This window comes from Nycticebus coucang, chromosome 9, assembly GCF_027406575.1.
Source record: "Nycticebus coucang isolate mNycCou1 chromosome 9, mNycCou1.pri, whole genome shotgun sequence".
In the NCBI taxonomy this organism is placed as follows: Eukaryota; Metazoa; Chordata; class Mammalia; order Primates; family Lorisidae; genus Nycticebus; species Nycticebus coucang.
In genome coordinates this window covers 66,191,526-66,216,995 of record NC_069788.1, presented here as the reverse complement: position 1 = coordinate 66,216,995, position 25,470 = coordinate 66,191,526, and the positions used below count along the sequence as shown (strand labels likewise).

Below are 25,470 nucleotides of genomic sequence, written 5' to 3'. Positions count from 1 at the left end.
ATAGTCAATGTTGCTTGACTTTATGATGCTCATCTACCCCAAAGAACTTGATGGTCATTACATTATATTTTCCATTACACTGAACATTAAAAGAAAAAAAAAAGAAAGAAAGAAAAAATCTTGGTGCCTGTAGCTCAGCAGCTAGGGCACCAGCCACACACACAGGGAGCTGACAGGTTCAAATCCAGCCCGGGCCTGCCAAACAACAATGACAACTCCAACCAAAAAATAGCTAGGCATTGTGGCTGGAACCTCTAGTTCAGGCTACTTGGGAGGCTAAAGCAAGAGAATCACTTAAGCCCAAGAGCTTGAGGTTGCTGTGAGCTGTGATGCTACGGCACTCTACCCAGGGGGACATAGTGAGACTCTGTCTCGAAAAAAAAAAAAAAAAAAACTTCACTACTACTGTTAAGCAATAAGAAATTCATTGTCAAAATCAGTAGTTCAAGTGTAACACAGTTCTTTCCTGTGCCCCTGAGCAAGTGTGGATTTTTCTTGCTTCCCTGATACTGTTCTTTCTTCATTAATTAAGAACTGTTTGACTTGATTATGCTAAATCCAATTTGAAGTGCTGCACTAAGAGCCCAAAGTACTGATGAATGTAATGAAAATGTTTGAAAAGCACATCAAGTCATAAAACTAGAATTTTTGTATAATTTTTAACCCCCAAAATGGATGGTTCAGCAATGTACTGTAGACCCACATGCATCTCGTTCTACTTGAGTGGCCTCTGTCATAATAAAGTCATAATTGAGGCTATTCTTGGATGATGTTGAAAAGTTTAATTAATTGATGACACACAAGATATAATACTATCTCCTGTCTGACTAAGTCAAAGTGTTTTTAATCAGCCTCCTACAGTGACCGTCTTCAAAGATACTCAAATGTTAGAGGCAGTTAAGAGATCCATTAAAATTAATTTTAAAAAGGTTTATTAATGTATTTTGCTCCCTAGAAATATTACACAAAGGAAGAGATTTAGAGATTCTGAAATATTGTATGAATTATTAAGGTGATGATTTGTATTTCTTAACTTTCTCTCCCTAAGAGTGTCCCAAACACCTGGTGACAAGCCAAATGCCAACCCAATTAAAAGGAGTCAGATAAACAAGTACCTGGATGGGTCAGGTGACTGGCTTGCACCCTGGTGGGGACCAGGATTGATGAGTGACCTCACCAGCCAGTTTCTCTCATCCCGGGCAGAGTCTGACCTTTGACATCCTCAAGACCACTTAGTTTTTGGAGGCAAAGTATATTTTTGCCCAAACTGAGTAATGAGAGGGCCAAGGGAGGTGCATTTGTTTGTTCTACTTGTGACCTTGAAGTGACTGATTTGAAAAAGACAAAGGGTGCGCACTAGTAGTCCCAGGTACTCAACAGGCTAAGGTAGGAGGATCACTTGAGCCCAGGAGTTTGAGGTTGCTCTGAGCTGTAATGATGGCACTGCCCAGCCTGGGTAACATAGCTAAGACTCTGTCTACAAAACCATTTTTTTTAATTAGGAAAAAAGAAGACTCTGGTAATAACCCCAACTTTCTGATACAGAGAGGTCCAGACATTCAGAAAAATATTTAAATCAGATTTTCATCAAGTTCTTCAGACTGTTTTCTTGGACCCCAAAATTCTCCAGAATTTTAATTTAAGATTGCTTGCTAAAAGATAGTCATAAAAAATAAGTAGACATTTATTTAATTCTTATTTCTTAAAAAGGTTCATATGATTTCGCGCAGAAATACTTGACCGATGGCATAATTTGCATAATCTGTTCCCACACCATTCTTCCTAGGTGGGTAACACTAGAGAGAGTTACCCCTAATTTTTGCAGGTCTACAGATAAGATAATTGCCTCTTTTCCCTTGGCACCTCTCCTTTCCTCTCCCAGGGAAATGGCCTGGGAATTTTGGCATTTGCTGTCTCCTGGGACTGGCTTGGGGAATTAAAAATAATGAGCTTGAGCAAAGGGATAACTGCGTCTAAGGGAGCAACAAAACAAAAGCCTCTGTTTCGTTGGCAGAGATGCTGCGCCTGTGGCAAGTAGGAAATCCACATCACTTCCTGGCCCCACGCAACTTATTTTCTTCTGGAGCCTTTATCACACCAAGACCAGATGCCAGGGACAGTGGCTGCTTTTCAGTTACTTGCCCTCAACTCAAACCCAAGGATTTCCTCAATAAAGTTCTATTTAATTTTAATGCACAAGTGAGAATAATGAAAAATAAAACATAGTAGCTGAGGCGGATAGCAACACACCAGTTATTTTCTTCAGCCAAATGGAGACTAATCTAAAAATTATATGCTTTGTCTTTGAAAAACATGCCTGCCTCCCCCTCTAAAAAAATGCTAGTAAGCTAAATGGTTGGATGGATGGATGGATACATGCATGGGAAGAAAGGAAGAAGAAAGGAAAGAAATCTACTTGGGCTCAGGTTATATTAATAGAATTTGGGTCTTGATGAATTTACTCTTTTTCTGGAGTGTTTGTCTGCACATGATATTGCTGTCATAGACTGATACAAATGCTGCCACCCCATCTTCTAGCCCTCATCAACTTGAGAAATGGACTTTGGCCACAAAGATTAGTTTTGTAGCATCCAAGAGGGACCTCAGGTTCTGGGCACCCTCAGGACTATAGCCGGCCCCAGGCCAAAGGGGCATCTGAGCCCCATGTGGTCATGGGGACAGGCTTAGGATCACAGAGGAGGGTTCTGGGGGCTATTTGTCAGTGTTGGGGTCCACATACCACCTCAGAAAGCAGAGGCAGCAGCCTGTTCTGTCCTTACTCATTCCTCTGAGCACTCGGGCACAGTGCCTTCTTGATTTAGAGACCCCACCAGGGATCAGGCATGCAAAACAGTCCCTGACCAGCAGAGCTTACATTTAGTTGACTATGTCTGTTCACTCCAGACACTGACATAGACAGTAAAATTAGTAAATTAGTAGATTAGTAAAATCCCGTTCATGATTTCTAGGAAAAGAAATTTGAAAATCAGAGCATAACAACCTTCCTCGACACCATAGTGCACTCAGAAAATAATACTGTCTGTTCAGTACCGAGAGGTAAACTCTGCTAGTCCTGAGGAATACAAGCTGGAGAGGAGTGTGGGAATCTGTTCCTCTGGTGCAAATATGGTGAACATTAAGTGTTGTGTGTATTTTAATTATAGTACAAAATCTCCTTGCACTCACATTTTGGAGAACAAGCTTTGGAGTCAGGGCGACCACCATTTTTGTTTGCAACAACCCCAGCTACATAGCCTTGGAACCCTGTGGCTTCCTGCACTAGGCTTGCAGTAATGCCACAGTGTCCTGCTCTGGGAAAACCAAGGCTGCTTCAGGATAGACTGGAACCATGTCAAGGGGGAGCTACATGTGGTCTAGGTACTACAGCCCTCCAAGCTTCTGATCCCCAGATCTTCCAACCTTTGGCCAAGAGGGAGCTGCAGGCCTGCCTTGGTCCTGTCCAGGGCCGCCCTAACGGTACCCGTGACCACACTGATACTACCCAACAATCCTCTAATTATGCTCTGCCAGTATGATAGCAAGTTGAGACATTCTAGCTACCTGGCAGGGTGGTTTGGACCCACTTGTGTGTGTTTGTCTTATAGGCCTGAATGGTGAGATTCTGACTATATCTTCTGGTAATAAAATTAAACCTAGTCTAGGGCTTGGAGGGAAATTGCTTTTACATAACATTGGTTGAACATGAATTGACAGCACCCTAAAGAAAGCAACTGTGTTGCTCCAGGAGAAATAAACCTGGTGACAGGGAGAGATAATAGAAATGCCAGGCTTATGTTATTAAACACCAAGGCAGGGTGCTCCCAGGCAATATCCAGAGACGGAAAAATAAATACAAACCCCTCCTTCAGCTTGTTTAGCCCCTCATTCCTGCAGTCCTTGACCACAGAGCCATCCAAAGGGCCAATTCTGAGTCTTCCTTGGCTGCCACCCCATATGGCCTTGGTCTGTCCTTACTCAGCTCTGTGTTTGTTGACTGACCTTTCCTTGAACTTCTCAAGGAGGCCATCAGCAGCATTCACCCTGACCTCATAAATCATATAGTCCCATCCCTGCATACCCTAGTATCTGCCTGCTGTTTGTACATGTACTTTTTTGGGTCTAAAACACACACAAAAAAAATTGTTACCAACCCATCGTGCAGAGCATGAAATGTGGTACACAGATGTGGACAGAATCGAACAAAATCATCCTGTAACATTCCCAGCACCTGGTAGGAACAAGACAGGGAAAAATCCACAGCAGGCACCTCCAGCCACACAGAAGGAGAAGCTTCTGGTAAAGACTGAGACACAGCCATGCTGTGAAGGAGGAGCCTGGCCATCCATCTGCATAGGCCTGGGGAAGCGCAAGAGGTAACCACGCTCTCTCTTAGAGTCCTGGAAAGGTCCCAGTTCCAGGAGTCAGGAGCCCTGGGTCCCCCCGAGCCCTGCCCCTCAGGTGCTATGTGATGCATCAGGCCCTCCTCTGGACCTTATCATGCACACCCACAAATTCACTGACAGAATTGAGTGATCCAGACCCCTCCGGCTGACTGGATCTATCTCTTTCTCTCCCTGTAGCTCAGTCAGAGACCCACAGTGGAAGAACTTCGGGAAAGGAAGATCCTCATTCGCTTCAGTGACTACGTGGAGGTGGCTGATGCTCAGGACTATGACCGCAGGGCCGACAAGCCCTGGACCCGCCTCACCGCTGCTGACAAAGTAAGTGTTGGGGGGGAGCATGCCCCCCTGGGGTTCCTCGTGTGGCCTGCCACTGGGGCACTCACGAGGCGACCAGCAGCAACTCCTTAGAACTTAGTCCCCGTGATGGAGTCCAGCATTATACAGAGAGGCCACTGAACCCGAGAAGGCACAGGGTGGGTCATCCTGTTACTGGAAGGAAGATGAGCAGCCATGGAGGTTGTGCCCAGGGAACAGAGCGGCACCAGAATAGCCACACACAGTTGGAGGGCTCCAAGCTTATCACTTGTGCCTTTGTGTAGGGCACACTGTCGTTGGCACCCAGCAGGGGATTCATGGAATCCAAAGAAGACAATGTAGCTGTATTGGCCTTTCTTGTAACCTAGTGAGAGAAAAGGGCACAAATCCCACAGACATCACATAGCTGTCTCACTGCACTAGACCCTCATCCATTGAGAAAGCAGAATAATAATAATCTGACCTTGAGTTTGTTTTCTAAGAAATGCCATGATGCAAAGGAGAAGTCATCCTTATCTATGAGACCGTGTTTCAGAATGAAGCTCTGTCTGGTCACCAGGAGAAACTGGAGGGCTCAGGGCCTTTATGCAAGTCCAGCCTAGAATAATGATCATGTCTAATGCATACATGACAGCAGGACCACGGATGCACCAGGACCTCCTCCTAGAGGCTCCTGCCTTCACCCAGTCCATTTGGGAGCCAGTGGTATCTTTGTACATGACGTAGCAGGAGGTCATCTCCAGCCCAGACTGGCTGAATTATCACCCAGCCTGGATCAAAGAATTGCAGGAAGCAAGGGTGTAGGGACGCTGCTGCACTTGGGTGGGCTGACATGAGCAGAGGCAGGTAGACGCCCCCAGAAACGGCCCCTTCTCTGATGGGTCACTTTATAGCTCACGACACGTAGAAGTCTGTGCCCTCCTTTGTCAACACAGAATTCATAGCTTTCCTGTATAGGAATTCATGGGGAGCAACTCTGGGACCTGGCACGGCCATACAGAAAGCAGGTGGACAAACCCAGCCCACTGGAAGTGTTTCAAACACTTCAAAAGTTTCAAAACATAAAGGGAGCAAGAGGCCTGGGCTCGCATTCTCTTTTGTTCACACTTTCACTGCAGTGTGCTTGCAAGGATGAGGGTGTTAACAGATGTGCAAGGAAAGTACAGGGTCTCTCTGCTTGCATGGTAAAGTTCTGTGTGGCTCTTAGGTGGAAAACATATCCATCTCCTTGGTAGCTGTTGGAGACAGGAGAACAGGAAGTGGTACCCCGCAACCCCATGGCAGATAACCAGGCACTTAAACCCCAGGGGGACTTCCTTTTCTGGGCAGAGCCACTCTGATCCTACCTGAACACTTTTCTATCCTTAACTTCCTGGAGTCTTTATTTTCCCAGCAAAGGAAATCTCCGATGTAGATGGAGCCTTGCAAAAGGGCGTGTCCTTGCAGTTTCTGCCCCCGAGGAAGGAAAGAGTGAGGCTGTCTCTAGCCCTGGCTTTCCTCTCTGCAGGGCCCTCCTCCTCCCCGTGTCCTCACCCCCTCCTTTTGCTGTCCAATTACCCTGACCTGCCCCTCCCCTCCGCACAGACACATCTGTAGGCCCTTTTGTAAGGATGGATGTCAGAATATGTGAGGTTATTCAAAACATATCCCAGATGGTGAACTATCCCATGACAAAGTCAGTGAGGTTGTAAAAAAACAAAGGCAAAGAGGAAGGCGGTGGAGCTGGCTGTTGTCCCTTTAATTTGGTTGTGCAATTTGATCCACCCTTTCTAGAAGTATCTGTGCCTGTGCTGAGCTTAGCCTATGTCCCTCAGAAAGGTGAGAGGCTGAAAAATGAAGGTGTGCTGGGCAAGTCCCCTGGTGTGGGGGGGGGGGGGGTGTGCCCTCACTGTGGATGCCCCATGGCGCAGCTCTGGAAAGAGCAAGAAAAAGACACTTTGGGCAAGATCCTCTCATCATTTGGAATTTAGATTTAGGGAATAGGGAATCTTAGTTCACACACACACAGCACGGTGATTTTTTTTTTTCTTCCTCCAATGAAAGAATCCATTTTAAATTTGTCTGGTTTTGTTGAAGAAAAAAAAAATCCTATTAGAAATGAAGCAAAAAGGGAGCTGCTTTCTGCCTTTCTCTTATGCATCTTTATGGGGTGCTCTTTAATCCAGGCTGCCATCCGAAAAGAGCTCAATGAATTTAAAAGCACTGAAATGGAAGTTCATGAATTGAGTAGACACTTAACAAGGTTGGTATCAAAGGTTTTTCTCTTTTTCCTTTCCCTCTCCTCAAATTACAGTATTTATCTCCAAACAAACCTGCTCTGTGTGCTGTGGGTACCATGGGGGAGAAGACAAAAGACAGGTCACCACGACGTCCCACTTCAGGTTACTGAAGTGACAAATGACGGCAAAGAGCACGAAAGCCCAGACTCAGAGCAGCCGTAGGCAAGCCTGGTTTCTAATTCATTGAAACGAAAGGTCTGAAAAGGGCCATACTACCAACAATGTCAATGTGGGTTTTTATGAAAACTTAACCCAACGAGAGAAGATTGTTACCAAGTTACAACTATCAGCGAGACCAAACCTGGGCAAAATACCAAATCCACATGGAACTTCCCAAGTGGGCACACTTCTATTATTCTGTGCCATTCTCCCTCACGGTCTTGTGTAATGATATTTGGGGAAACTAGAGGCACAGAAAGATGAAAGGACTGGTAGAAGGTCCCATGGCTAGTTAGCAACAGAGCCATTGACTTCATTCGCAGGACTTTCTCCTTTGGTGAGCTGTTAGAGAATCAGGGCTCACCGGGTATGCAGAGCCTGGATTCAGAGATATCAGACTGGGTTCTGCACCTGGCTGCTGAATCCAGGTTGATGGCACATGCTGGAGGCCACCAGGACCACCTGGTTTGACCCCTAGGATCTCTGGATGAAACTGTGCCAAAAGCAGAGGTGGATTTGGGGGAGCTACTGTGGGGATGTGCCTTTGGTGGGGGGTCAGGAACAAGGACTCTGGGGATGACAGGATTGGACTGCCCAATCCCACACCTTTGGCAGCCCCTCAGTCATGATTTAATTACTTGTTTCCCTAGGTTTCACCGACCTTAACAGTTGAATTCCTCTTGAGTGCTATGCTGTCTTCAAAACATAAATTTATAAGGACCATAAGTGCTGGTATTTATTCACTTCCCCATTATGATGTAAATCTTCTGAACTGCCTTTTTTTAAAAGAAGAGGAAGAAAAATATAAGGAAACACAATCAAGATTCTGTGTGTGAAAACACGAAGATGGCCGCTCAGCGATCAGAGCTGCTGGCCCCACTTTTGACACCAAAATGTGTCCTACTCCTGGCAGGGCCAAGGGCACCTGCAGCGAGGCCCTGACTGAAGACCTCCCAGCCAGTGGAGTGGTCCTCGTCCTCTTCGGCCAGGCCCAGCAGGCACCGAGAACCTCTTCCTCACAAGTGTCTCTCACCTGAGTCCAAAGAAAGCAGAGGGGGTGGGTTTCCTGGGAGAGGGGGTACTGTGCAAAGAAAGCTAATGATCTGGTTGGCTTTCTAGACTTGGCCCAACGTACTGACTCCAGATGTAGCATCTGGTTTGGGGGCCCCAGCAGAGGGTGGTACCGTGAGGAAAGGGGTCTCTCTCAGCTGCTCTTGACCCTTCCTCTCTTCTGCCAGCATCCACTCAGTGGGCAAAGGGAAGAGCCCTTTTCTAATGGGGTGGAGGGTCTGGGTCTTGGAGCATGTGTGCTGTAGGTGGGGAAGGCTGGCACTGAGTGCCCATATTGTACTCCCAGGCTGAGCTGAGCTGCTTTCCAGGAAGCAAGCTCTGCTTTAGAAGGGGAAGGATATCATCTTATCAAGTTCAAATTCATAAACCCATCTCTGCTCAGAGAGCCAAATGTTACGGGTGACTGGTGCACACAAAGAGCCATTGCTCAGGTACTCCCATGGTGTTTCTAAGTCTGAGCAGGAGGGCCCTGTTGAGGGCATAAAGGCAGGGGTCAGTAACTGCTTAGCTGATGTTCTTCACATTTTCTGTGTGCACCAGGCCCAATGATTGTATGGCTTGGGAGTTGATGGCTTCTGAGTATAAGACCAGTGCATGCAGGCCAGAACCCATTCCTGTAAGTCTAGCTCCCCAGCCCCCAAGGGACTAGAATTCCAGAACCACTCGATGGCCTTCTGTTCTCTTTTCTTTGCACCCAAGAGTTTCTATGGAAGAGCCCAGAGTTCAGCATGGGCCAGAATTGGCCCAGCACGTGCCTGCCCTGGGTGTACCTCTCCACTCCAGTTCATCCATAGGGAATCCTTCCTCTTTCTCACGATGCTGGTGAGGGTGAGTGGAGATGTGTCTCCAACTGTCTTCCCTGTTGAAAAGGACAGCGAGGGCAGGGTGTGCAAACCCTAAACCCTACTACCAAGCATCCCCACAAGGCCCACTGCAGCTTCTGTTTCCCACAACAGCGCTGGCAGGCTCAACGTCACAGAGCCCTGCTGAGCCTCCGATAGGCTCCACAGCCAGCCCAGGATGGCTAGGGAATATCTAGGGGATGGCTCTCTCCCCCACCACACATACCCAGAATTTAAAAAGATGCCATCCTGGCCTTCCCCAAAAGAGTGAACCCACCCCCACCATGAGCCACTTGGGAGCAAGTCACTCTCAGGATGCACGTCCATCCATGAGGCCATGGGATTTTTCATAGGCCTTAATGGCACCCATGGCCAGCACTAACCCAGGGGCCAGACAGCTGCTGGTGAGACCAAGGGGAGCTCTTTGGGCAGCGCATCCAGCTGCAGCTCCCTCTCACCACCTGGAGCCAGCGCGCCTCTGCCCAGCGCAAGGAGGACGCCTTCCTAGATCTTTTCTTTCTTTGTGGAATCAGAATAGTTGCTGCCAGGGGAGAGGAATTGTTCAGGGAAAATATGGTTGGGGTTTTAGTGTGGCTGTAAACACAGTCTTCCCAAAAGGCTTACTGACGTTTGAATGTGCAAAAGGTATGACGAAAGATGGAAGGCTCTTTCGTCGAATTTCTCTACAGCAGACGGGCAGGCACGTGTTCTGGCAGATGTGCCCGCCCAGCCAGACTCGGAGTCTGCGCTTCCTCTAACTGCAACGGGGTGGGCTGCGGGCTCAGTCGATGCCCTGGCATCCCCCTGGCCAGGAGTGAGTCCTAAGGGAACTCACTCTGTTGACTGGACTCCTCCCACGAAGTCCCACAGCTTCTCTGCTGGCCTTGAGGAGGGTTCTTGAGCCCTCATATTCCCTAGGAATAGAGGCACAAATGGTATCCCACCCCAGCCAGCCAGCAGCCCAGGGTTTCTGCCCAGCATGCACCACTGTCGCACTCGACTTGTGCATGGAAGAAATTGAACGCGATGTCCATTGCTCTTCCTGCAGGGCACCCTTTTCCAGAAGTCACTTGCTCAGAGTAAGAGGTGCACCTCCCATGCCACTGAGAGTCTCCCGGCTTTGGGATGGGCTACTTCAAGCCCATTTTCAGTGGCTCTACCCAAGCTCGGCAACCTCAGTGGCCTGTTGGAGGGGCCTCTGTTGTCTTTCTCCTTTCTTAAAACCTTTAGGTCTTTCTAGAGATCTATCCACATTTTTCTTTTCTGCCACATCATTATGACAGCCGAAGTAATTTGTGATACTTGCCAAGATGACAATGATATTAATTAGGGGGGAAAAAATGAGCTTAAAATGCATCCCTTTTCTGGAAAAGCCACAGTTTTTAAGTCAGTTTATTTCATGTGTATTAATTCTCAGTTGAGCATTTTGTCCTTTGCATTACAGTGAGAAGAAAAATGTGAAATGTCTCAAATCAAGTGTTTCCCTCTCAAAATTAGACACCTCCCCATCCCTGTACCCTGTCCTTATCACTGGTGAAAGAGATGGCCAGGCCTACTTGCTTTTTCAAAATGCTGACATATTCATCTCTGAAGGCCCTCAAAGGCCTGTAAAACTTTTAAAACTTTAGCCTTTATGTCTGATTAGAGAAACCAAACAATGTGACGGTAAATGTGATGAAAAGCTCCGAGTTTATTTTTCTCCTGCTTATGAACATGTATGTATATTTGCCGAATGAAAATCGTGGTGTGTTCCTTCAATGAATGGAATTTCAGGCTCTCCCTGTGCATAGCCAGTGGGTCAAGGTCACCTTAAATGACTTTTCTCCCCATTTGTCTGTTAATCCCCAGACCGGTTGCATTTTCCAGTCGCTTCCCGGTGTCTGTACATAGTTTGTCTCTGTATAGGAGTGAGTGTGGTGCCTGTCTCTCCCCTGCTCTCCCAGATGACGGCTGTATGAGGAAGACTGTAAATAGAGAATACAGACAAAACTGGATCTCTGTGGCCTAGGGTTTGTACATACAGAAACTGCATGGTATTTAAATTATTGTTTGTCTCTGATGATGTATGCAGTTTCTTTAAAAACAAACCAAAAAAAAAAAAAAGTCTAAAAAAATCTTTGACTCCTGTGTGTTTTATCAATCAACTGCAGGAACCTCTGAAAATACTTTGGCTGGAGAAGGGGGGCTGGAGAAAAGAGATAGGTCAGCCCATCCGCAAATGGGTAGTGTGAGTCAGTGGAGACAGAGGATTGCCTCATGTATCTGGTTAACATAGGGGGAAAGAAATACGTGTGGTGGCATAGAAATTAACTTTCTAGAAGACCTTTCTATGCCAGGACTCTTTTTCTTAACACTTTTGTAAGCATATCTACAATGTATTGCCCAACTGCCCTTTAAGAATCTGGGAATAATGAATATAAATTTTTTCAAATCACTCAGGGCCATCTCAGTAATACCAAATATCAGACAGTCTTATAGCATCAATGCCTTGGGGGGTCTATAAGCAAAAGGTACTTTGCTTTTTTTTTTTTTTGAGACAGAGTCTTACTATGTCCCCCTGGCTAGAGTGCCATGGCGTCACAGCTCACAGCAACCTCCAACTCTTGGGCTTAAGGAATTCTCTTGCCTCCCAAGTAGCTGGGACTACAGGTGCCCGCCACAATGCCCAGCCATCTTTTGGTTGCAGTTGTCATTGTTGTTTTTGGCAGGCCCAGGCTGGGTTGGCACCCGCCAGTTCTGGCGTATGTGGCTGGCGCCCTAGCCACTGAACTACAGGTGCCAAGCCGGTACTTTGCTTTTTAAATACTTTATCTCCTTTCTTGAGAAGCCTGAGTGTCCTATAAAGAAAAGAGCTTACTGTATCCCCTTCTGGGTTACTGATTTGTCTCTCTGGGGGTCTGAGGGAACCAGAGGGACTTCATTGCTTTCTGTCTACATTTTAGATGGGTGAGTTTCCTGGATAACATATCCTTGTCCAGTAATGTAGGAAGGCTCTGGGAAAGCAGAACCTAGCCCAGGGCTGCTCCAATTGCACCTGGCATAGGAATCACCTGGGGATCTTGTTAAAGTGCTGACTCAGTAGGTCTGGATGAGGCCTGAGCCGTGGGAAGGGTCAGCGAAAACAAATGGAGCCGTTTTCCCTTCCCTGGAGTCTTTGAGTGCCCATGCGCTGCACCTTTCTTTGCCGAGGAATGGCAGAGGCCTTCAGCATCCTGCAGCGTTTTGCATCAGAGTGTCCGTCCCCAGAGCAGCAGTGGCTATCACAACAGGGGCAAAAGGTTTACAAAAAGGGTTTTAGTTTCTAGTCCAAGAGTGTCTCCCTCTCCTCACCTTCCAGAGCTCTCTGACATTTGGGAAGTCTTATATCCAGACCTTGACTGCGATGTTTCAGGGCAGTGAAAAGAGAAGAAAAGAGCTTTGATAGATCCCCAGGCTCTGCTTGGCATGAGGGGAGGAAACTGGCTGTCTTCCTGCTATGAGGCAGCCCTTTCCCAAGGAAACAATGGTTATGGCCACACATTCTCGGTAGGAAGCAGCAGCCTGGGGTGTCCATCCTCACATCTGTTTGCACCATCCTATGACATAGAAGTGGCAACTCTGCCACTATACCTAACCGGGCAAGTTGAGCCATGTCACTTAGTTTCTCTGGGCCTTGGTGCTCTCATCTGATAAGAAGAAAGGCATTAAGTTAGATGTTCTCTAACATCCTTGAGATCAGAACATCAGCTGTCCATGATTTAGGGATATCAGAATTTTTAAAGCACTAAACTTAGTCCTTAGCAAAGAGTAAGAAAGTGCATTATTTCACTTCCTCTCCTTCAGGTCACCTGTAAGTCTGCGGTGCCAGCCTGCCAGCCCTCCCTGCCATGGGTGGCCTCCTGGAGAGCTGGTTGGTACTGGGACCTGCCCTCCTATGTGCTTTTGTGGGGCCTCATCCTGAAGATGCTGTCAATCAGATTATCTGACATCCTTCTGCCCTCCCTTGCCCCTTGGCAAAGCACCCTTGGCAAAGCACCCTGGAGGGGCTTATGAGCCTTGGCCTTGGTCAGTGATTCCAAAAACACAGCATATTGCCCCTACAGCACAGGTTTGAGAGTCTTTTCCTCCTGTAGTTACTACAACCTGATTATTAACCCAAAGGACAAGTTTGATGCCAGAAACACTGGCCCATTCTCCACAGGTCATAGGTGTGGCTTCACATGACTCCCTGTCTGCGGCTACAGCTCAGATCTGCCCTAGTTTCCTAATGTCACAGAGCAGCAGCGTAGCCTGGACATTAAGAGCAAATTCTGACCCTACCCCTTCCTAGCTGTATAATGTTGGGCAAGTTACTGAATCTCATTGGGCCACACTCATCTTTCTCTTCTTAAAATGAGAATAATGGCACCTGTTTTCTAAAGCTGTTACACAGATTAAATAAAACAATACGTGTAAAGTGCTTAGAACAGTGTCTGACGTATAGTTAGGCCTTACCAGTGGCAGCCCCTTTGCTTGACATCCCTGTCCCACAACACCTCAAATTCAGCACACCCCAAGACTGTTGTTTTTGTAGTTTTAAGCCTCTACCCCAGCATCCCAATCCCACCCCTCCTCTCTTACTCCTTTTTCAGTGAATAATGGTACCTTCATTATTCAGAAGAAGTCACCTTCTTTCCACTTCCAGCTGACTGTGAACACTTACCAGTTAGTTCTAGAAGCCAGTCCACCCTGTGCAGTGTCGCTGCTCCTGAATTAAGGCCTCATCTCCTGCCTGGGTGATAAAGTCATAGCCTCAGTCACCCAGCCCGCTGCCACAGTCATTCCCAGATGTGTTCACCCAATCTCCTGCTTGGTGTCTGCAGCAGCCCCCACCCTGCAATGTGGTGTCCACGGTGACATTTCCTGGCTCCACTCCCCATCCCTTGCTACATCTTCCCACTCAAGGGTCCCACAGCAGGCCCTTCTGGTAGGTGTGGTCCAAGAGCCCTGAAAGAGGCACTGTTGATGTGGCCACGCCGCGGTGACACCCTCAGAGAGCACCTACCCTTTCCTGAAAGGAGTCCAAGAGAGGCCTTGGGTGACCTTGGAACTCTAATGAGCCAGAGAACTCACACATACAAAAAACAAAGTCTAAACAAATGCTTGTCTCTTCTGGCACCTGAAAGTGGCACCCTCCTTGAGGTCTATCTCAGGCCATTTGGGCACTTGATTCTGTGGATAGCACCACCAGCCGCTCCCATGCCTTTAACACTCCCTGTATACCAGACACTGTGCTCCGCCGTCTTCACACATTGTTTTACTTACTCTTACACCACCTTGGTTACTGCTGAGCAAACTTAAGCCCCCAAACAACAACTTGGGCAAAGACATAAAGATGGTGAGCAGTGAAGCGGCTTTTAAACCCAGACCTGTGTGACACAACCCTCTCACCCTCCCTCCTAGCATGATACACACACTGTTCTGGCTCTACTTTCTCGAACTCATACTTTCTCAGCATCCATCCAGTTATCCCAGTTGCCCATCTTAGGTGATGATGTCATTTTCCAACCTCAAGGACCATGGACCAAGAAAGAGTGCCCATTGCCTTCCAGCTCCTTGCTCCCTGCACATGACCTGGCTATGGTTGGGCTGAGTCTCCCACCAGTGGGGACCTCTCACAACCATGGACAGAGAGTATTTATGACTTCCGGCAAGGGAAATAATGTTGAACAGTGCAGCTAGGCAGCATGGGGCCTGCCCAGAGCTGTTGCAAAGGCAGGAAGAGAGCAGCATGCTGCCTGATGGCACAGAACCCTTCACTCGCTTTGCTATGTGTGAATGCCCAGACCCTTTCCTAGAAGCTGTTTCTGGGAAAAAGGAGTGTTGTGCTTCATCATCTTCTCCATAGTTCATAATAGGAAGCCCTCATCACCTAATGTTTCCATGGGGCAAGACCCCAGATTAAGGCAAAGGGTCCTTGTTAAATGAACTAGTGAATTTGTTTACAGGAGACAGGAAGAGTAAACCATGAAAGCAGAATGGCCTAGTTCCTCTTCCAGATACATCCAACAAGACATATCTCCCCTGAAGTGGAATTCCAGACCCCGTTTCTCTTCCCATCCGTGACAGGTAAGACTTTGCATCTCATGTGATCTCTGAGACACAGCATTTCCTGTGTTTAATACTGTTGCTATGGTACCTTTAATAAAATAACAAGAGACAGAAATGGTGGAAGGGAAGGACACGGTGTGATCTGTTCCTTAATCGCCAGCCTGGAGTGGTCACTGACACCTTGGACAGTGGGGTCTCTGGGCCCCAGGAGGGGTTGCATCTTTATGAGGCCCGTGACTTTACAGCCCCCATCCAGAAGAGGGCAAGCCAGTCTCCTCGGCTATACAGGTCAAAGTAATTCACACATCAGTTGAACTTATCTCAGGAAGTCCCCCCCATGGATGAAATTAGGGTAGAGGCTTTGGTGTCACTCAGCCACCCCTCGGCCAGTCCCTACATGCTGGAGGGACTGCCAGCCCTGCTGACTGGGGCAGCAGGCGTGACAACACACCTCAGAGGCCTCACAGAGCCTCAGTGTGCAGGCTCTACAAGGCCCTGGGGCCAAAGAGGCAAGAATGCCATCGAGCAAGAGGCTGGCCTTGTACAACTGTATGCTGCCTTGTTGGGGTGGTGGAGACACTCTCCCAAGCCACCATTACAATGGGAGCTGTCACCTCAGCCAGCCTGCCCATGCCCTCAGCCCATTGCTCAAACAAGAGGCCCCTTGTGCTGTGAACTTTCCTGGGTTTTCCTCAATTCTTTCTCACTGACCTGGTGATAACAGCCCCAAAGCAGGCAGGACAAACCCCTTCTTTCTTCTAAGAAAACTACATTCAAGAACACACTCACTTTTAGGCTCATGACTTGGTGCTAAGGAAGTGAACTTGGGGCTGGGACATGGAGAAGAGTCACCAGTTTTGCAGACCTTTTTATTCTGGTTGCCTCCTCCCATCACCCCCCAGGCACATATTTCTTTTCCATTTAAAACTGAGTTACAATTTTTTTACATTTTTTTAGAGACAGGGTCTCGCTCTGTCACCTAGGCTAGAATGCTGTGGTCCAATCATATTTAATAGTTCACTTCAGCCTTGAACTCCTGAGCTCAAGCAATCCTCCTGCCTCAGCCCATAGCTGGAACTACAAGTGTGTACTACCATGTCCTGCCAATTTTTTATTTTTTTGTAGAGATGGGGGGGTCTTGCCTTTTCCCACACTAATCTCAAACTCCTGACCTGACGCAATCCTCCTGCCTAGGCCTCCCAAAGTACTGAAATTATGGGCATGAGCCACTATACCTAGCCCCAAAATTATTTTTTAAAAATAAGAAGACCAGAAAGAACACACATGGCCAGTTGCCTTTTATAAGACAATACACGGGTAACAAAAATTGCCTCTGTGTACAGTGGACCTAGACAGGCCTTATTTCAAGCATGCCCAATTTGAACATTTAAAAACGGGCCACAGTGAGGAAAGGAAGGCATGTCTCAGACCATTCAGCAGGAGGGAAGAAAATGGAGACCCACTGGGCCAGACCCAGGAGACTCCTACTGAGCTGCACTTTCGGAAGGTCTGTGCCAAGAGCTAAGCAGGTGTCTTGATAGTTTCAGTTCACTGTAAAGACAGTTTTTGCCCTCCAGGAGCCAGCTAACTGTGCATGAGTGGAGACTGTTCAGGTGCCAAGTATAACCGATGATGGCTTTGGATTATTAGGTCGATTAAGAGAAATCAGAAGCAAAAAATGATCTCTGATTTGTACCGGAGAGCTGTGGCTGGTTCTGCTGTGGTTTCAAGCTGCTTGCTATAAGCTCCAGCCAATGAAAGAACATTGTCGATCACTAGGTACATCCCGCTGACTCAGAGCAAGCAGAGGGATAGAGACAGTGGATTTCAGTACCGAAGCCCTGAGGGGAATGGAGATGTCACCTGGGCTACCTCCCAGGCCTCAGCGCTGAGCTCAAGGGCTCAGGGAGGGTGACACAGGCAGGTTTCTCAAGGCCCAATTCAAAGTTTTTTGTGCCTCCCCACTTCCCTTCAAACAAAACCACATTCATAATGCTAAAAGAGGCACTAAGTCCAACCCCACCTGTCCACAATGGGGGCGGCGGTGCTCTCCTGCTCTCAGCACCCCAAGGTTGGCAATGCAAGGCGTGTCACTGTCAGTGCCCGAGCTTCACTGAGCACGTCCCCTTCCTGCCCCATCTGCACTGGCCACCATTATCCTGAGACTCCCCCCAACACCAGCAGAATGCATTTTGTACTCTGGCACTGTGCTAGCCATTTTCACCCCTCATTCCTGAGGCCTGAAAAGAACAGTAATGCAACTAGGAAATAGCAGAGGTGGGGCAAGAACGCTGGGATTCTGACTCCCCATCCAATTCCCTCAACCCTACGATGCTAGTGAGTCCCCACAAAAGGTGGTTGGAAAGATGACAGTTTTAGATACAGATTTAAACCTGGGGCTGCCCTGCTAAACTGCATCAGCACTGGTGCTATCAGTGTTAGGTTCAGCAGCTTTCACATAATCGGAAATTCATACAACAATGGCTAAAACAAATTGGGCTTTTTTTTTTTTATGGAAAGGAAATCTGGAGTTAAGTAGGAAAGAGTTTATGTAGCAGCTCTGTTTTTCTGCCCCACAATCCTTATCATGTGGCTTTCATCCTTGACATTGCCTCATGTTCCAAGATTGTTGCTTAAGTTCCAGCCATTATGTTTGTATTTCAGGCAAGAAGAAGAAAGATTACCTACCAACTGAGTAAATTCTCTTTAAAAGCCTTTTCTGGAAGTCCCACCTAGGGACTTTGATTTCTATCATTTTGGCCATCCTTTTCAGCAAGAGAGCCTGGGGAATAAAGTTATATTAACACAAACCTACCTTAAATAAAATTGAGGTATGGTTAGTAAGGAAGAAGGAGAGGAGGGGTAATGAGTAGGTGACCATAAGGTGGTTGGTGAGCTGCACAAAGCCATCCTTGGTAATGAACTGATTTGTGATAAGGTTATAGTGAAATCACTTCCTTGCAGGAGGAGAGAACAATTTGTACAGAACATCTACATCTCAGTACTAAGATATTTGAAGTCTGATGAAGAATTTTATAAACTTTTAGCAATATCTTAGAAATTGAGAAAATGCACAGGCAGGTGGCATTCTCTGTGGCTTATTTCTTTTGCAATCAAGGTTAAACCACCCGTGAGGTGAAATCTACATACCTTAGGGCCTTGATACTCAAACTGTGGTCCCTGAGGACCAGCAGCAGCAGCAGCAGGGAGCTTGTGAGCAGTGCAGAATCCCAGTCCCCACCCAGCCCTGCAGACAGATCTGCAGCTTCCCAAGGTCCCCCGGGGACCCCTGTGCAGGTGCAAGTCTGAGAAGCCCTGCTCCTCAATTATTGCTAAATGAGTAGTGCCTGAGTAGCACGTTAAAGAACCTGCCATGGGTTCCTATCCCCTGAAAACCTCCCCAGGAAGCAATCTTCTCCAGGACTTTCATTCTTCAGTGAGACAACGTCCCGGCGCCGCTCTCTGAAGAGAAAGCATGTTGAAACACTTGTGGAATAATAATAATAATAATACCCAACTTTTACTGTGATCTTGCTCTGTGCAGGTACTGGTCTGAGGACGTGGTTGTCTTCCTGGACTCAATCCTCCCAGCTGTAAGGTGGGAACTATCACTCTCATCCCCACCCCTTGGACAGTGGGACAGGTTGCCCAGCCAGAAAGCATTGAGTCCACGCAGACACCGCCTCTCTGAAATTTTTTGCCCAGAAGAAGGGATTCTAAGACTCAGAGAAGGACAGGCGCAGCGTTTCAGGGCAAGGGAGCAACTTGGTGAAATATACTCTAGCCGGGCAACTTAGATGTCTGGACTCCAGAGTCTACTTAGCTCCTCTGACCTTGTCTAACCCACCTGACCGCCTGGAATCTCCCGTATCTGTGCACCGGATGATCAGCACGCTCCCCTCCGGCTCCAACATTCCTCAGATCTAGTCAAGCCTTCCATATAATCTAGAAATCAGTCAGCCCTAGCAGCTGCCTCCCTAATTGGCTTTATTCAAGTTTGCACCACTACCACCTGGCTTGACCAGCACCTAGCCTGGTCTAGAGACCCAGATACTGGACGCCCTGGTAGAACCACACACCCTCCTGAGCAACCAAAGGCAAATAACCACAGATGCTGCCAGCCAAGCCTCCCACTAGGCTCAGCTGGAGGAGAAAGAGCTGGGCAAAGTTGACTTCCCGTAGATCTTTGGAATAAATTAGACTTGGTATGAATGTTCACAAAGGAAACACCTGGCCATGTGAGGCCGTTCTCCGACATTGTCAGTGGGATATTCCCTCCGCCTACCTCCATCTGATAAAGCTGGCTGTTTCTGTATCAACTGGGTGGCAGAAACCAGAAAGATGTGGTGCAAGAAAAGCCCCTGAGACATAGTGGAGGCAGAAGGCTACTTGTCCCCCCAGCACCTCTGCAGGGCACATATCTGCTCAACAGATCTGCTAAGGGGAGTGGAGAGCCACTGAGAGTGGCTGTCCAGTTCACAATGCCCCTCGCTGGACACAGCCTACCCAGCCACAGACACAGAGAAGCTCCCTGTAGCCACATGTGTATCGTGTGATCTCTCTACCACCTAGGCCTCAGTGGTTGGTTCCTGGGCAGCACCAGGCCCAACTGGACCTCTTGACAACAGATCTAGGAATTGGGGACAAGAGACTCTTTCTTCAGAGGCTGAACCTATAACGTAGATTCTTAGGGTAAGGCATCTTCTGCCAGAGCAGCAGTTCTCAACCTGTGGGTTGCAACCCACAGGAACTGTATTAAAGGGCCGCGGCATTAGGAAGGCTGAGAACCACTGTGCCAGAGGAAGGGAAGAACGCAGCCCACACCCAGAGTAGATGAAGGATAAAAGGGTGAGAGGGCCCAGGATTTCTTCAGTCCCATCCCAGACTCCAACCTCTCCCTCTTCAGGTTCTCGGCCCCTCCTTCATCCTATAATAAAGCAAGCAAGCTAGCCCCAGAACAACTGTATCGTCATGAGAGGAGCCTTAACCAACACTAAGCCAGGCATTCACATACTCAGCAAACATTCAGGGAGAGCCCACGTGGGCTGGAAGATGTGATGGATAGAAAAGAAGAGCAAGTCATGATCTCTCCCCTCAAGCAGCTCGCATAAACCTGGGGCATAAACAGATCATTCAAATCCAAAGCTTTTGCTAACTTCCCTCAACATTTGTATGTTGAAATCCTAGGTGATGTATTAGGAGGTGGAGTCTTTGGGAAGGGAGAAGATCATGGGGGTGGGACCCTCGTGAGTGGGATTCAGGCCTTTAAGGAGCTGAAGAGGCCAAAGTGTATCCCTGCCACCACCAAGACACAGCAAGAAGGTACCACCTTTGAACCAGAGAGCAGACCCTCTCCAGACACTGAATCTCCAGGTATCTTGGGCTAAAGGGAACAGGACATAGTCCCTGGCCTCAAGAAGCATGGGTCTTAGAGAGAAACCACAGGGAAAGTTTAATAAAAGTTCAAGACAACAAAACAAGAGACTTTGGAACAATTATTGCTAAATGAGTAGTGCCTGACACGTTACAGAAGCTCAGGGGAAGGAAAACGCACTCCGCTCAGAAGTTAACAAACTTCATTCAAAAGCACAGCGCAGACTCCTATAGAAGCAATGCCCAGCCACACTCCTGCAAATGATGCTATTAAAAACATTCAACATCCCAGAGTTCATGCTTCTTTAAAAGTACTCTCACAGGACTCACCTGATGCTCACAAGCACAGCTGATGGGATCGCTGTCTGACGACGGGGAAACTGAGACACAGGCTGATCAGACTGGGTCACAGAACTAGTGCGGCTTGTGCCCCTGACCCATCCCAGGCCATCCCTGTAACCTCCTCTATTAATAAGGGAAGGGGACAAGGAAACACACGAGTAATTCTGACCTTCCCCTGGAGCTCAAGTCACCTTCACCCTTGTGTGGTAGCTCAGGAGTTGAGAGAGTTTCTTAAAGACTTTCTATAACAAAACACGTCCTTGTCTAATATTTGTCTTCTCTGCATGATTTTAAGTTCTAAGAGGGCAGATAATGTACTTCCCATGCAGCAATTAAGCTCAGTATCTAGCTCACGGTTCAGAGTGTATTCATATGTATTTCACGATTGAATGAAAACAAAAGAATAAAGGAACAGAAGCTGATGAGAGGACAGTGGGACACAGGCTTGCTGGGGTGCGGAGCACAGCCTCCTGAGGTGTGGAATCATCCAAAGCTTCTCCCCCTCCTTGCTGCCTCTTTCACAAAGCCTCTTAGCTTTTCATACAGGCAGGAAGAGACAGATGCTAAAATTACCAGCAAGTACCAGGCCGCTGCTTGTTGTGATGGAAAGATGGATGATGAAGAAGACTAAGAAAGGACCACCCAGGAGGGCCCGAGGTTAGCGTGAGCCCTGGCTGTCCCCAACACGTGTGGGGTAAGTCCTTGGCAAACTGCGAAACTAAATACTAGCTATGATTTTGAGGTCTAAACATCAAGTGCTTGTGAGGATATGCTATTTGGGGTTCTGTTCAGTCAGGACAAGCTTCTTGAAGGATTCTTCCATGTCCTTCTATTACATTCTGCAACTTCCCCTGTGCTTGCCATGGAATAAAACCAGCAGTAGGGGGAACTCATCTCATCCAGCAACTGCCCTCTTACTTTTCAAGCTGCACAAGGCAAGACCAGGCTGAAAGAGGGACCAAAATGAAAAGGGAGCCGGTCAGGAAAGTAGTCAAAGGTCAGCCCCCACGTGGTCCTCCAGGAAAATAACTGCCACCCTCTGTTCCTGGTGCCCGTCTTCCTTCACCCAGCCCTCCCTCCCACTCAAACTGCCGCCAGCTCTGGATAAGCAACGGCCCACTTCAGGAGCTACAGCTGCGCCAAGAGCCACAAGCAGCACAAGCAGTTTCATCTGGGACAGAGTCTCCAGGAGAAATGGGTCTTTGTTTCAGCCACCAGAGAGAATGCCACTAACTCCAGATATAAAACTTCCCACACTCCCTTCTTTCTCAGTCAAGGACAGAGGAAAGCACCCTCTGGCCTTCCAAACCCAAAACACCCAGCTGAAGACAGAAGCCACTTGCCCTCTGTGAGCACTCAGATGCCAAACTCAGAGCCAGATGCCACATGTGCCCACACCCCCTCCTCCCCAACCCCATGTGGCTCCTAAAAGGCTGCGTTGGCTGGAGAACTCGGCCACCACTCCGCCTCCTATAGCCTTAGAGCTTGGGCAGACACCGTAAAGAGCCTGGTCTTAGAATCTGGTCCTGGGCATCTAAGCTCTACGTTTACCCTCCTCATCCCAACTGACTTCCCCCCAGCTTCTTCCCCTTCAGAGAGAAAACAAACAAACCCTAGAGTCACAGTGGGGAGGTGATGACAGATGACTTAATTCAAGACAGGGCAGGTACATCTCACACCCAGAGCCACAGAAAAGGAGCCCTTCAGAGCTCTTTCATCATGTGACAATTGTTGCCCCCACGATTTTCAGGCAAATGTTCCATTAACAAAAAAAAGTGCTTTGTTGTTATGAATCCTGACCTCATTTCCTGCAATGGCCTTGACACACACAAGCCTGTGTACCTAAAATCTGTCATCAGATTTCCACATCATCAGGCAAAAGTCCCCCCACCTGCCACACACACACCACAGACACACACACTCAAACTTCCTTGTAGTACGTAGCATCTACTAGTCAAGAGGATTCAGAGCTTCTCCCATCCATGCTTAAGAAGACTCTCCAGAAGGGAAGAAGAAACTAAATGTCATCATGTTAAATTCCAGTTTTCCGAGAGGGAGAATCCCACATTTTAGCCTCAACAGTTTTATGATAAGAACCCCAGGTTTCAACATAGAAGAAAAATTCTGCAATATCCTGACAAAATGTTTTGAAGAAAGAGAATATGGGCATGATGCAAAAATGAAACTGCACCCTCTCTCACTACCGTCACAGTGGACCTTAAAAGAATGCTTCTGCTGATTAGGTTTCTAACTAGGAAAACTCTTTGTAGACTCCCTTAAATCCCCACCCCACACCCTAAAGCCAGGAAGATTTTACCAAAGTGGGTTTGACAGAATATACTTGCAGAATACTTATTTTTAGATCCCTTAGCAGTAGTTTTCTATTTCAGATCCGTTGGACCGCAGCCAAAATGGAGGAATAAGTAAGAGGAACTTCTGTCCCCTGAGCCTTCCTCCTCCCCCAAAGCCCCAGGGCTCCCTGCCTGGCTCCAGCCTTCCACGCTTGCTCTCCCACATAGCTGTCTCCTCTCAGCATAGAGGCATGAATTAGCAGCAGCACAGACCTTGAAACAATCCTCTTCCGGCCAACCTGCTAATTCATTTTCTTCCCCTTCTCTGGAGTTGGGGTTTACTTAATGTCACTTGATTTTATCATCTCTATTCTACTAAAATTTTGTACAAATGGTATGTGGCTCAGAAACTAAATAGAAGTAAAATTATTTTATGTTTTATGACTTCTCTGTCAATTCTACATATCCCTCAGATCACTAAATAGGTGGCACTTGGGGCAGGAATTCCTTGGCATGTGTTTTTTCTTGTATCTCCAGAACCAGATGAAAGTTCCTCAGGGACAGAGGCAATCACTAAATAAGATGGTTGGCAGTATGTCGTTTTTTAAAGTATTAACTGTAGGTAGCAGCTTTGCTTTATGAGGTTTTTCTTCAGAGCGTATTTTTGTTTTAAAAAATTAAATACTGGCTCAGTGCCTGTAACTCAGTGAGTAGAGCACCAGCCACATACACCAAAAGTGGCAGGTTCAAGCCTCACCTCAGCCTGCTAAACAATGACAACTGCAACCAAAAAATGTACTGTGGCGGGCGCCTGTAGTCCCAGCTACTCGGGAGGCTGAGGCAAGAGAATCACTTAAGACCAAGAGTTTGAGGTTGCTGTGAGCTGCGATGCTACAGCACTCTGAGGGTGACATTAAATACTATTGGATATGACAGTGTTCAGAAGTAGCAGTTGGTTTCAACAACTCCATTTTCTCTGAACTCTTTCTCAATAGGTATTTTATACATTTGGGAAGGAATGAATTCTCAGGATTATAACTCTGTAATTTCATCATCTCCCTCCTCTTTTAGAGGGTGGAGAATCCAAGTTACCATTCAGGCTCTTATAGGTCTATAGGCTAAACCGGTCCGAAACAAAGGGCCCCTTTTCATTTGCACTCTCAAGGCTGGCCACTGTCCAATAAAGAGTGACCATTATGTGGCACAATGTGGCCCAGAGGTCATTGGCTATTAACCTTCATCCGCCATTCTCCCCAGTCTTTCTGTGTGTGGCGGAATGCTCCCTCAAGTCCACCCAACATTTTAATGACCCATCAGAAAAAGTATGAATACAGCAAAATATCAAACAAGTACTCTCCCTTAGTTGGCAAGTTTAGGAACACTCTATGAAATAATGGTTTCATTCCAACTAGCACAAAGAGAAAAAAATATATAAGGACTTTTTAAAAGCCTATTTTGCAAGATAAAGTCTCAGAAAGCAGTCAGCTTAGATTTAAACAAGTACGGCACCAACAAATGCCAGATCTGAGGTGTCAACAAAAGAAGCTGCTCTTTGTGTTCCAGAAATAGACCTTAAAGTAACTAGCTTGGTGCCAATTAGAGAGAAGCAGGGCAGAATTAGTTATGCACTGTTTGTTAATTCACCCACCCACCTTGACTCAACTGCTATAAAAACTGAGTGCAATTTTCAGGGCGGAGCACAGTGATTCACACCTAGCACTTAGGGAGGCTGAGTCAAGAAGATTCCTTGAGGCCAGGAGTTTGAGACCAGTCTGAACAACATAGGACACACGATCGCTATAAAAAAATAGAAAAATCTAGCCAGGCACAGTGGTGCGCACCTCTAGTCCCCTCTACTAGAAACGCTGAGTGGAAGGACTGCTCAGCCCAGGAGTTTGAGGCTGCAGCAAGCTAGGAGGATGTCACTGTGCTCCATGCCAGCCAACAGAGCAAGACCTTTTCTCCAAAAAAAGGATGCCATTCAGAGATAAACTCTGCGTTTCTTTTTTTTTCTTAGACAGAGTGTTATTATGTCACCCTTCGTAAAGTGCCATTGCGTCACAGCTCATAGCAAACCCACTCTTGGACTTAAGCGATTCTCTTGCCTCTGTCTCCCAAGTAGCTGGGACTACAGGTGCCCACCACAACACCCAGCTATTTTGTTGTTGTTGTTGTTGTCATTGTTGGTTAGGAGGCCTGGGCTGGGTTCAAACCCGCTAGACTCGGTGCATGTGACCAGCACCCTAACTACTGAGCTATGGGCACCGAGCCAACTTTTTACTTCTGTGTAGCCAAAAGATGCTCTACAACACAGCAATACCAAGTA

At 47.4% G+C, this 25,470-nt stretch overlaps 1 protein-coding gene across 12 annotated transcripts in view; it reads left to right on the top strand.

Moving 5' to 3' along the window:
- The window catches only part of PHACTR1 (phosphatase and actin regulator 1), a 544,631-nt gene extending 536,657 nt beyond the window's left edge, over nt 1-7,974 (top strand). For all 12 annotated transcript variants that reach the window (XM_053602161.1, XM_053602162.1, XM_053602167.1 and 9 more), the window contains 3 exons: nt 4,581-4,721; nt 6,884-6,960; nt 7,807-7,974. In XM_053602161.1, coding sequence (XP_053458136.1) covers nt 4,581-4,721; nt 6,884-6,960; nt 7,807-7,822 — 234 coding nt within the window. In that variant the 3' untranslated portion in view covers nt 7,823-7,974. The remainder of the gene's footprint in view (nt 1-4,580; nt 4,722-6,883; nt 6,961-7,806) is intronic.
- Nucleotides 7,975-25,470: the final 17,496 nt, after the last annotated feature.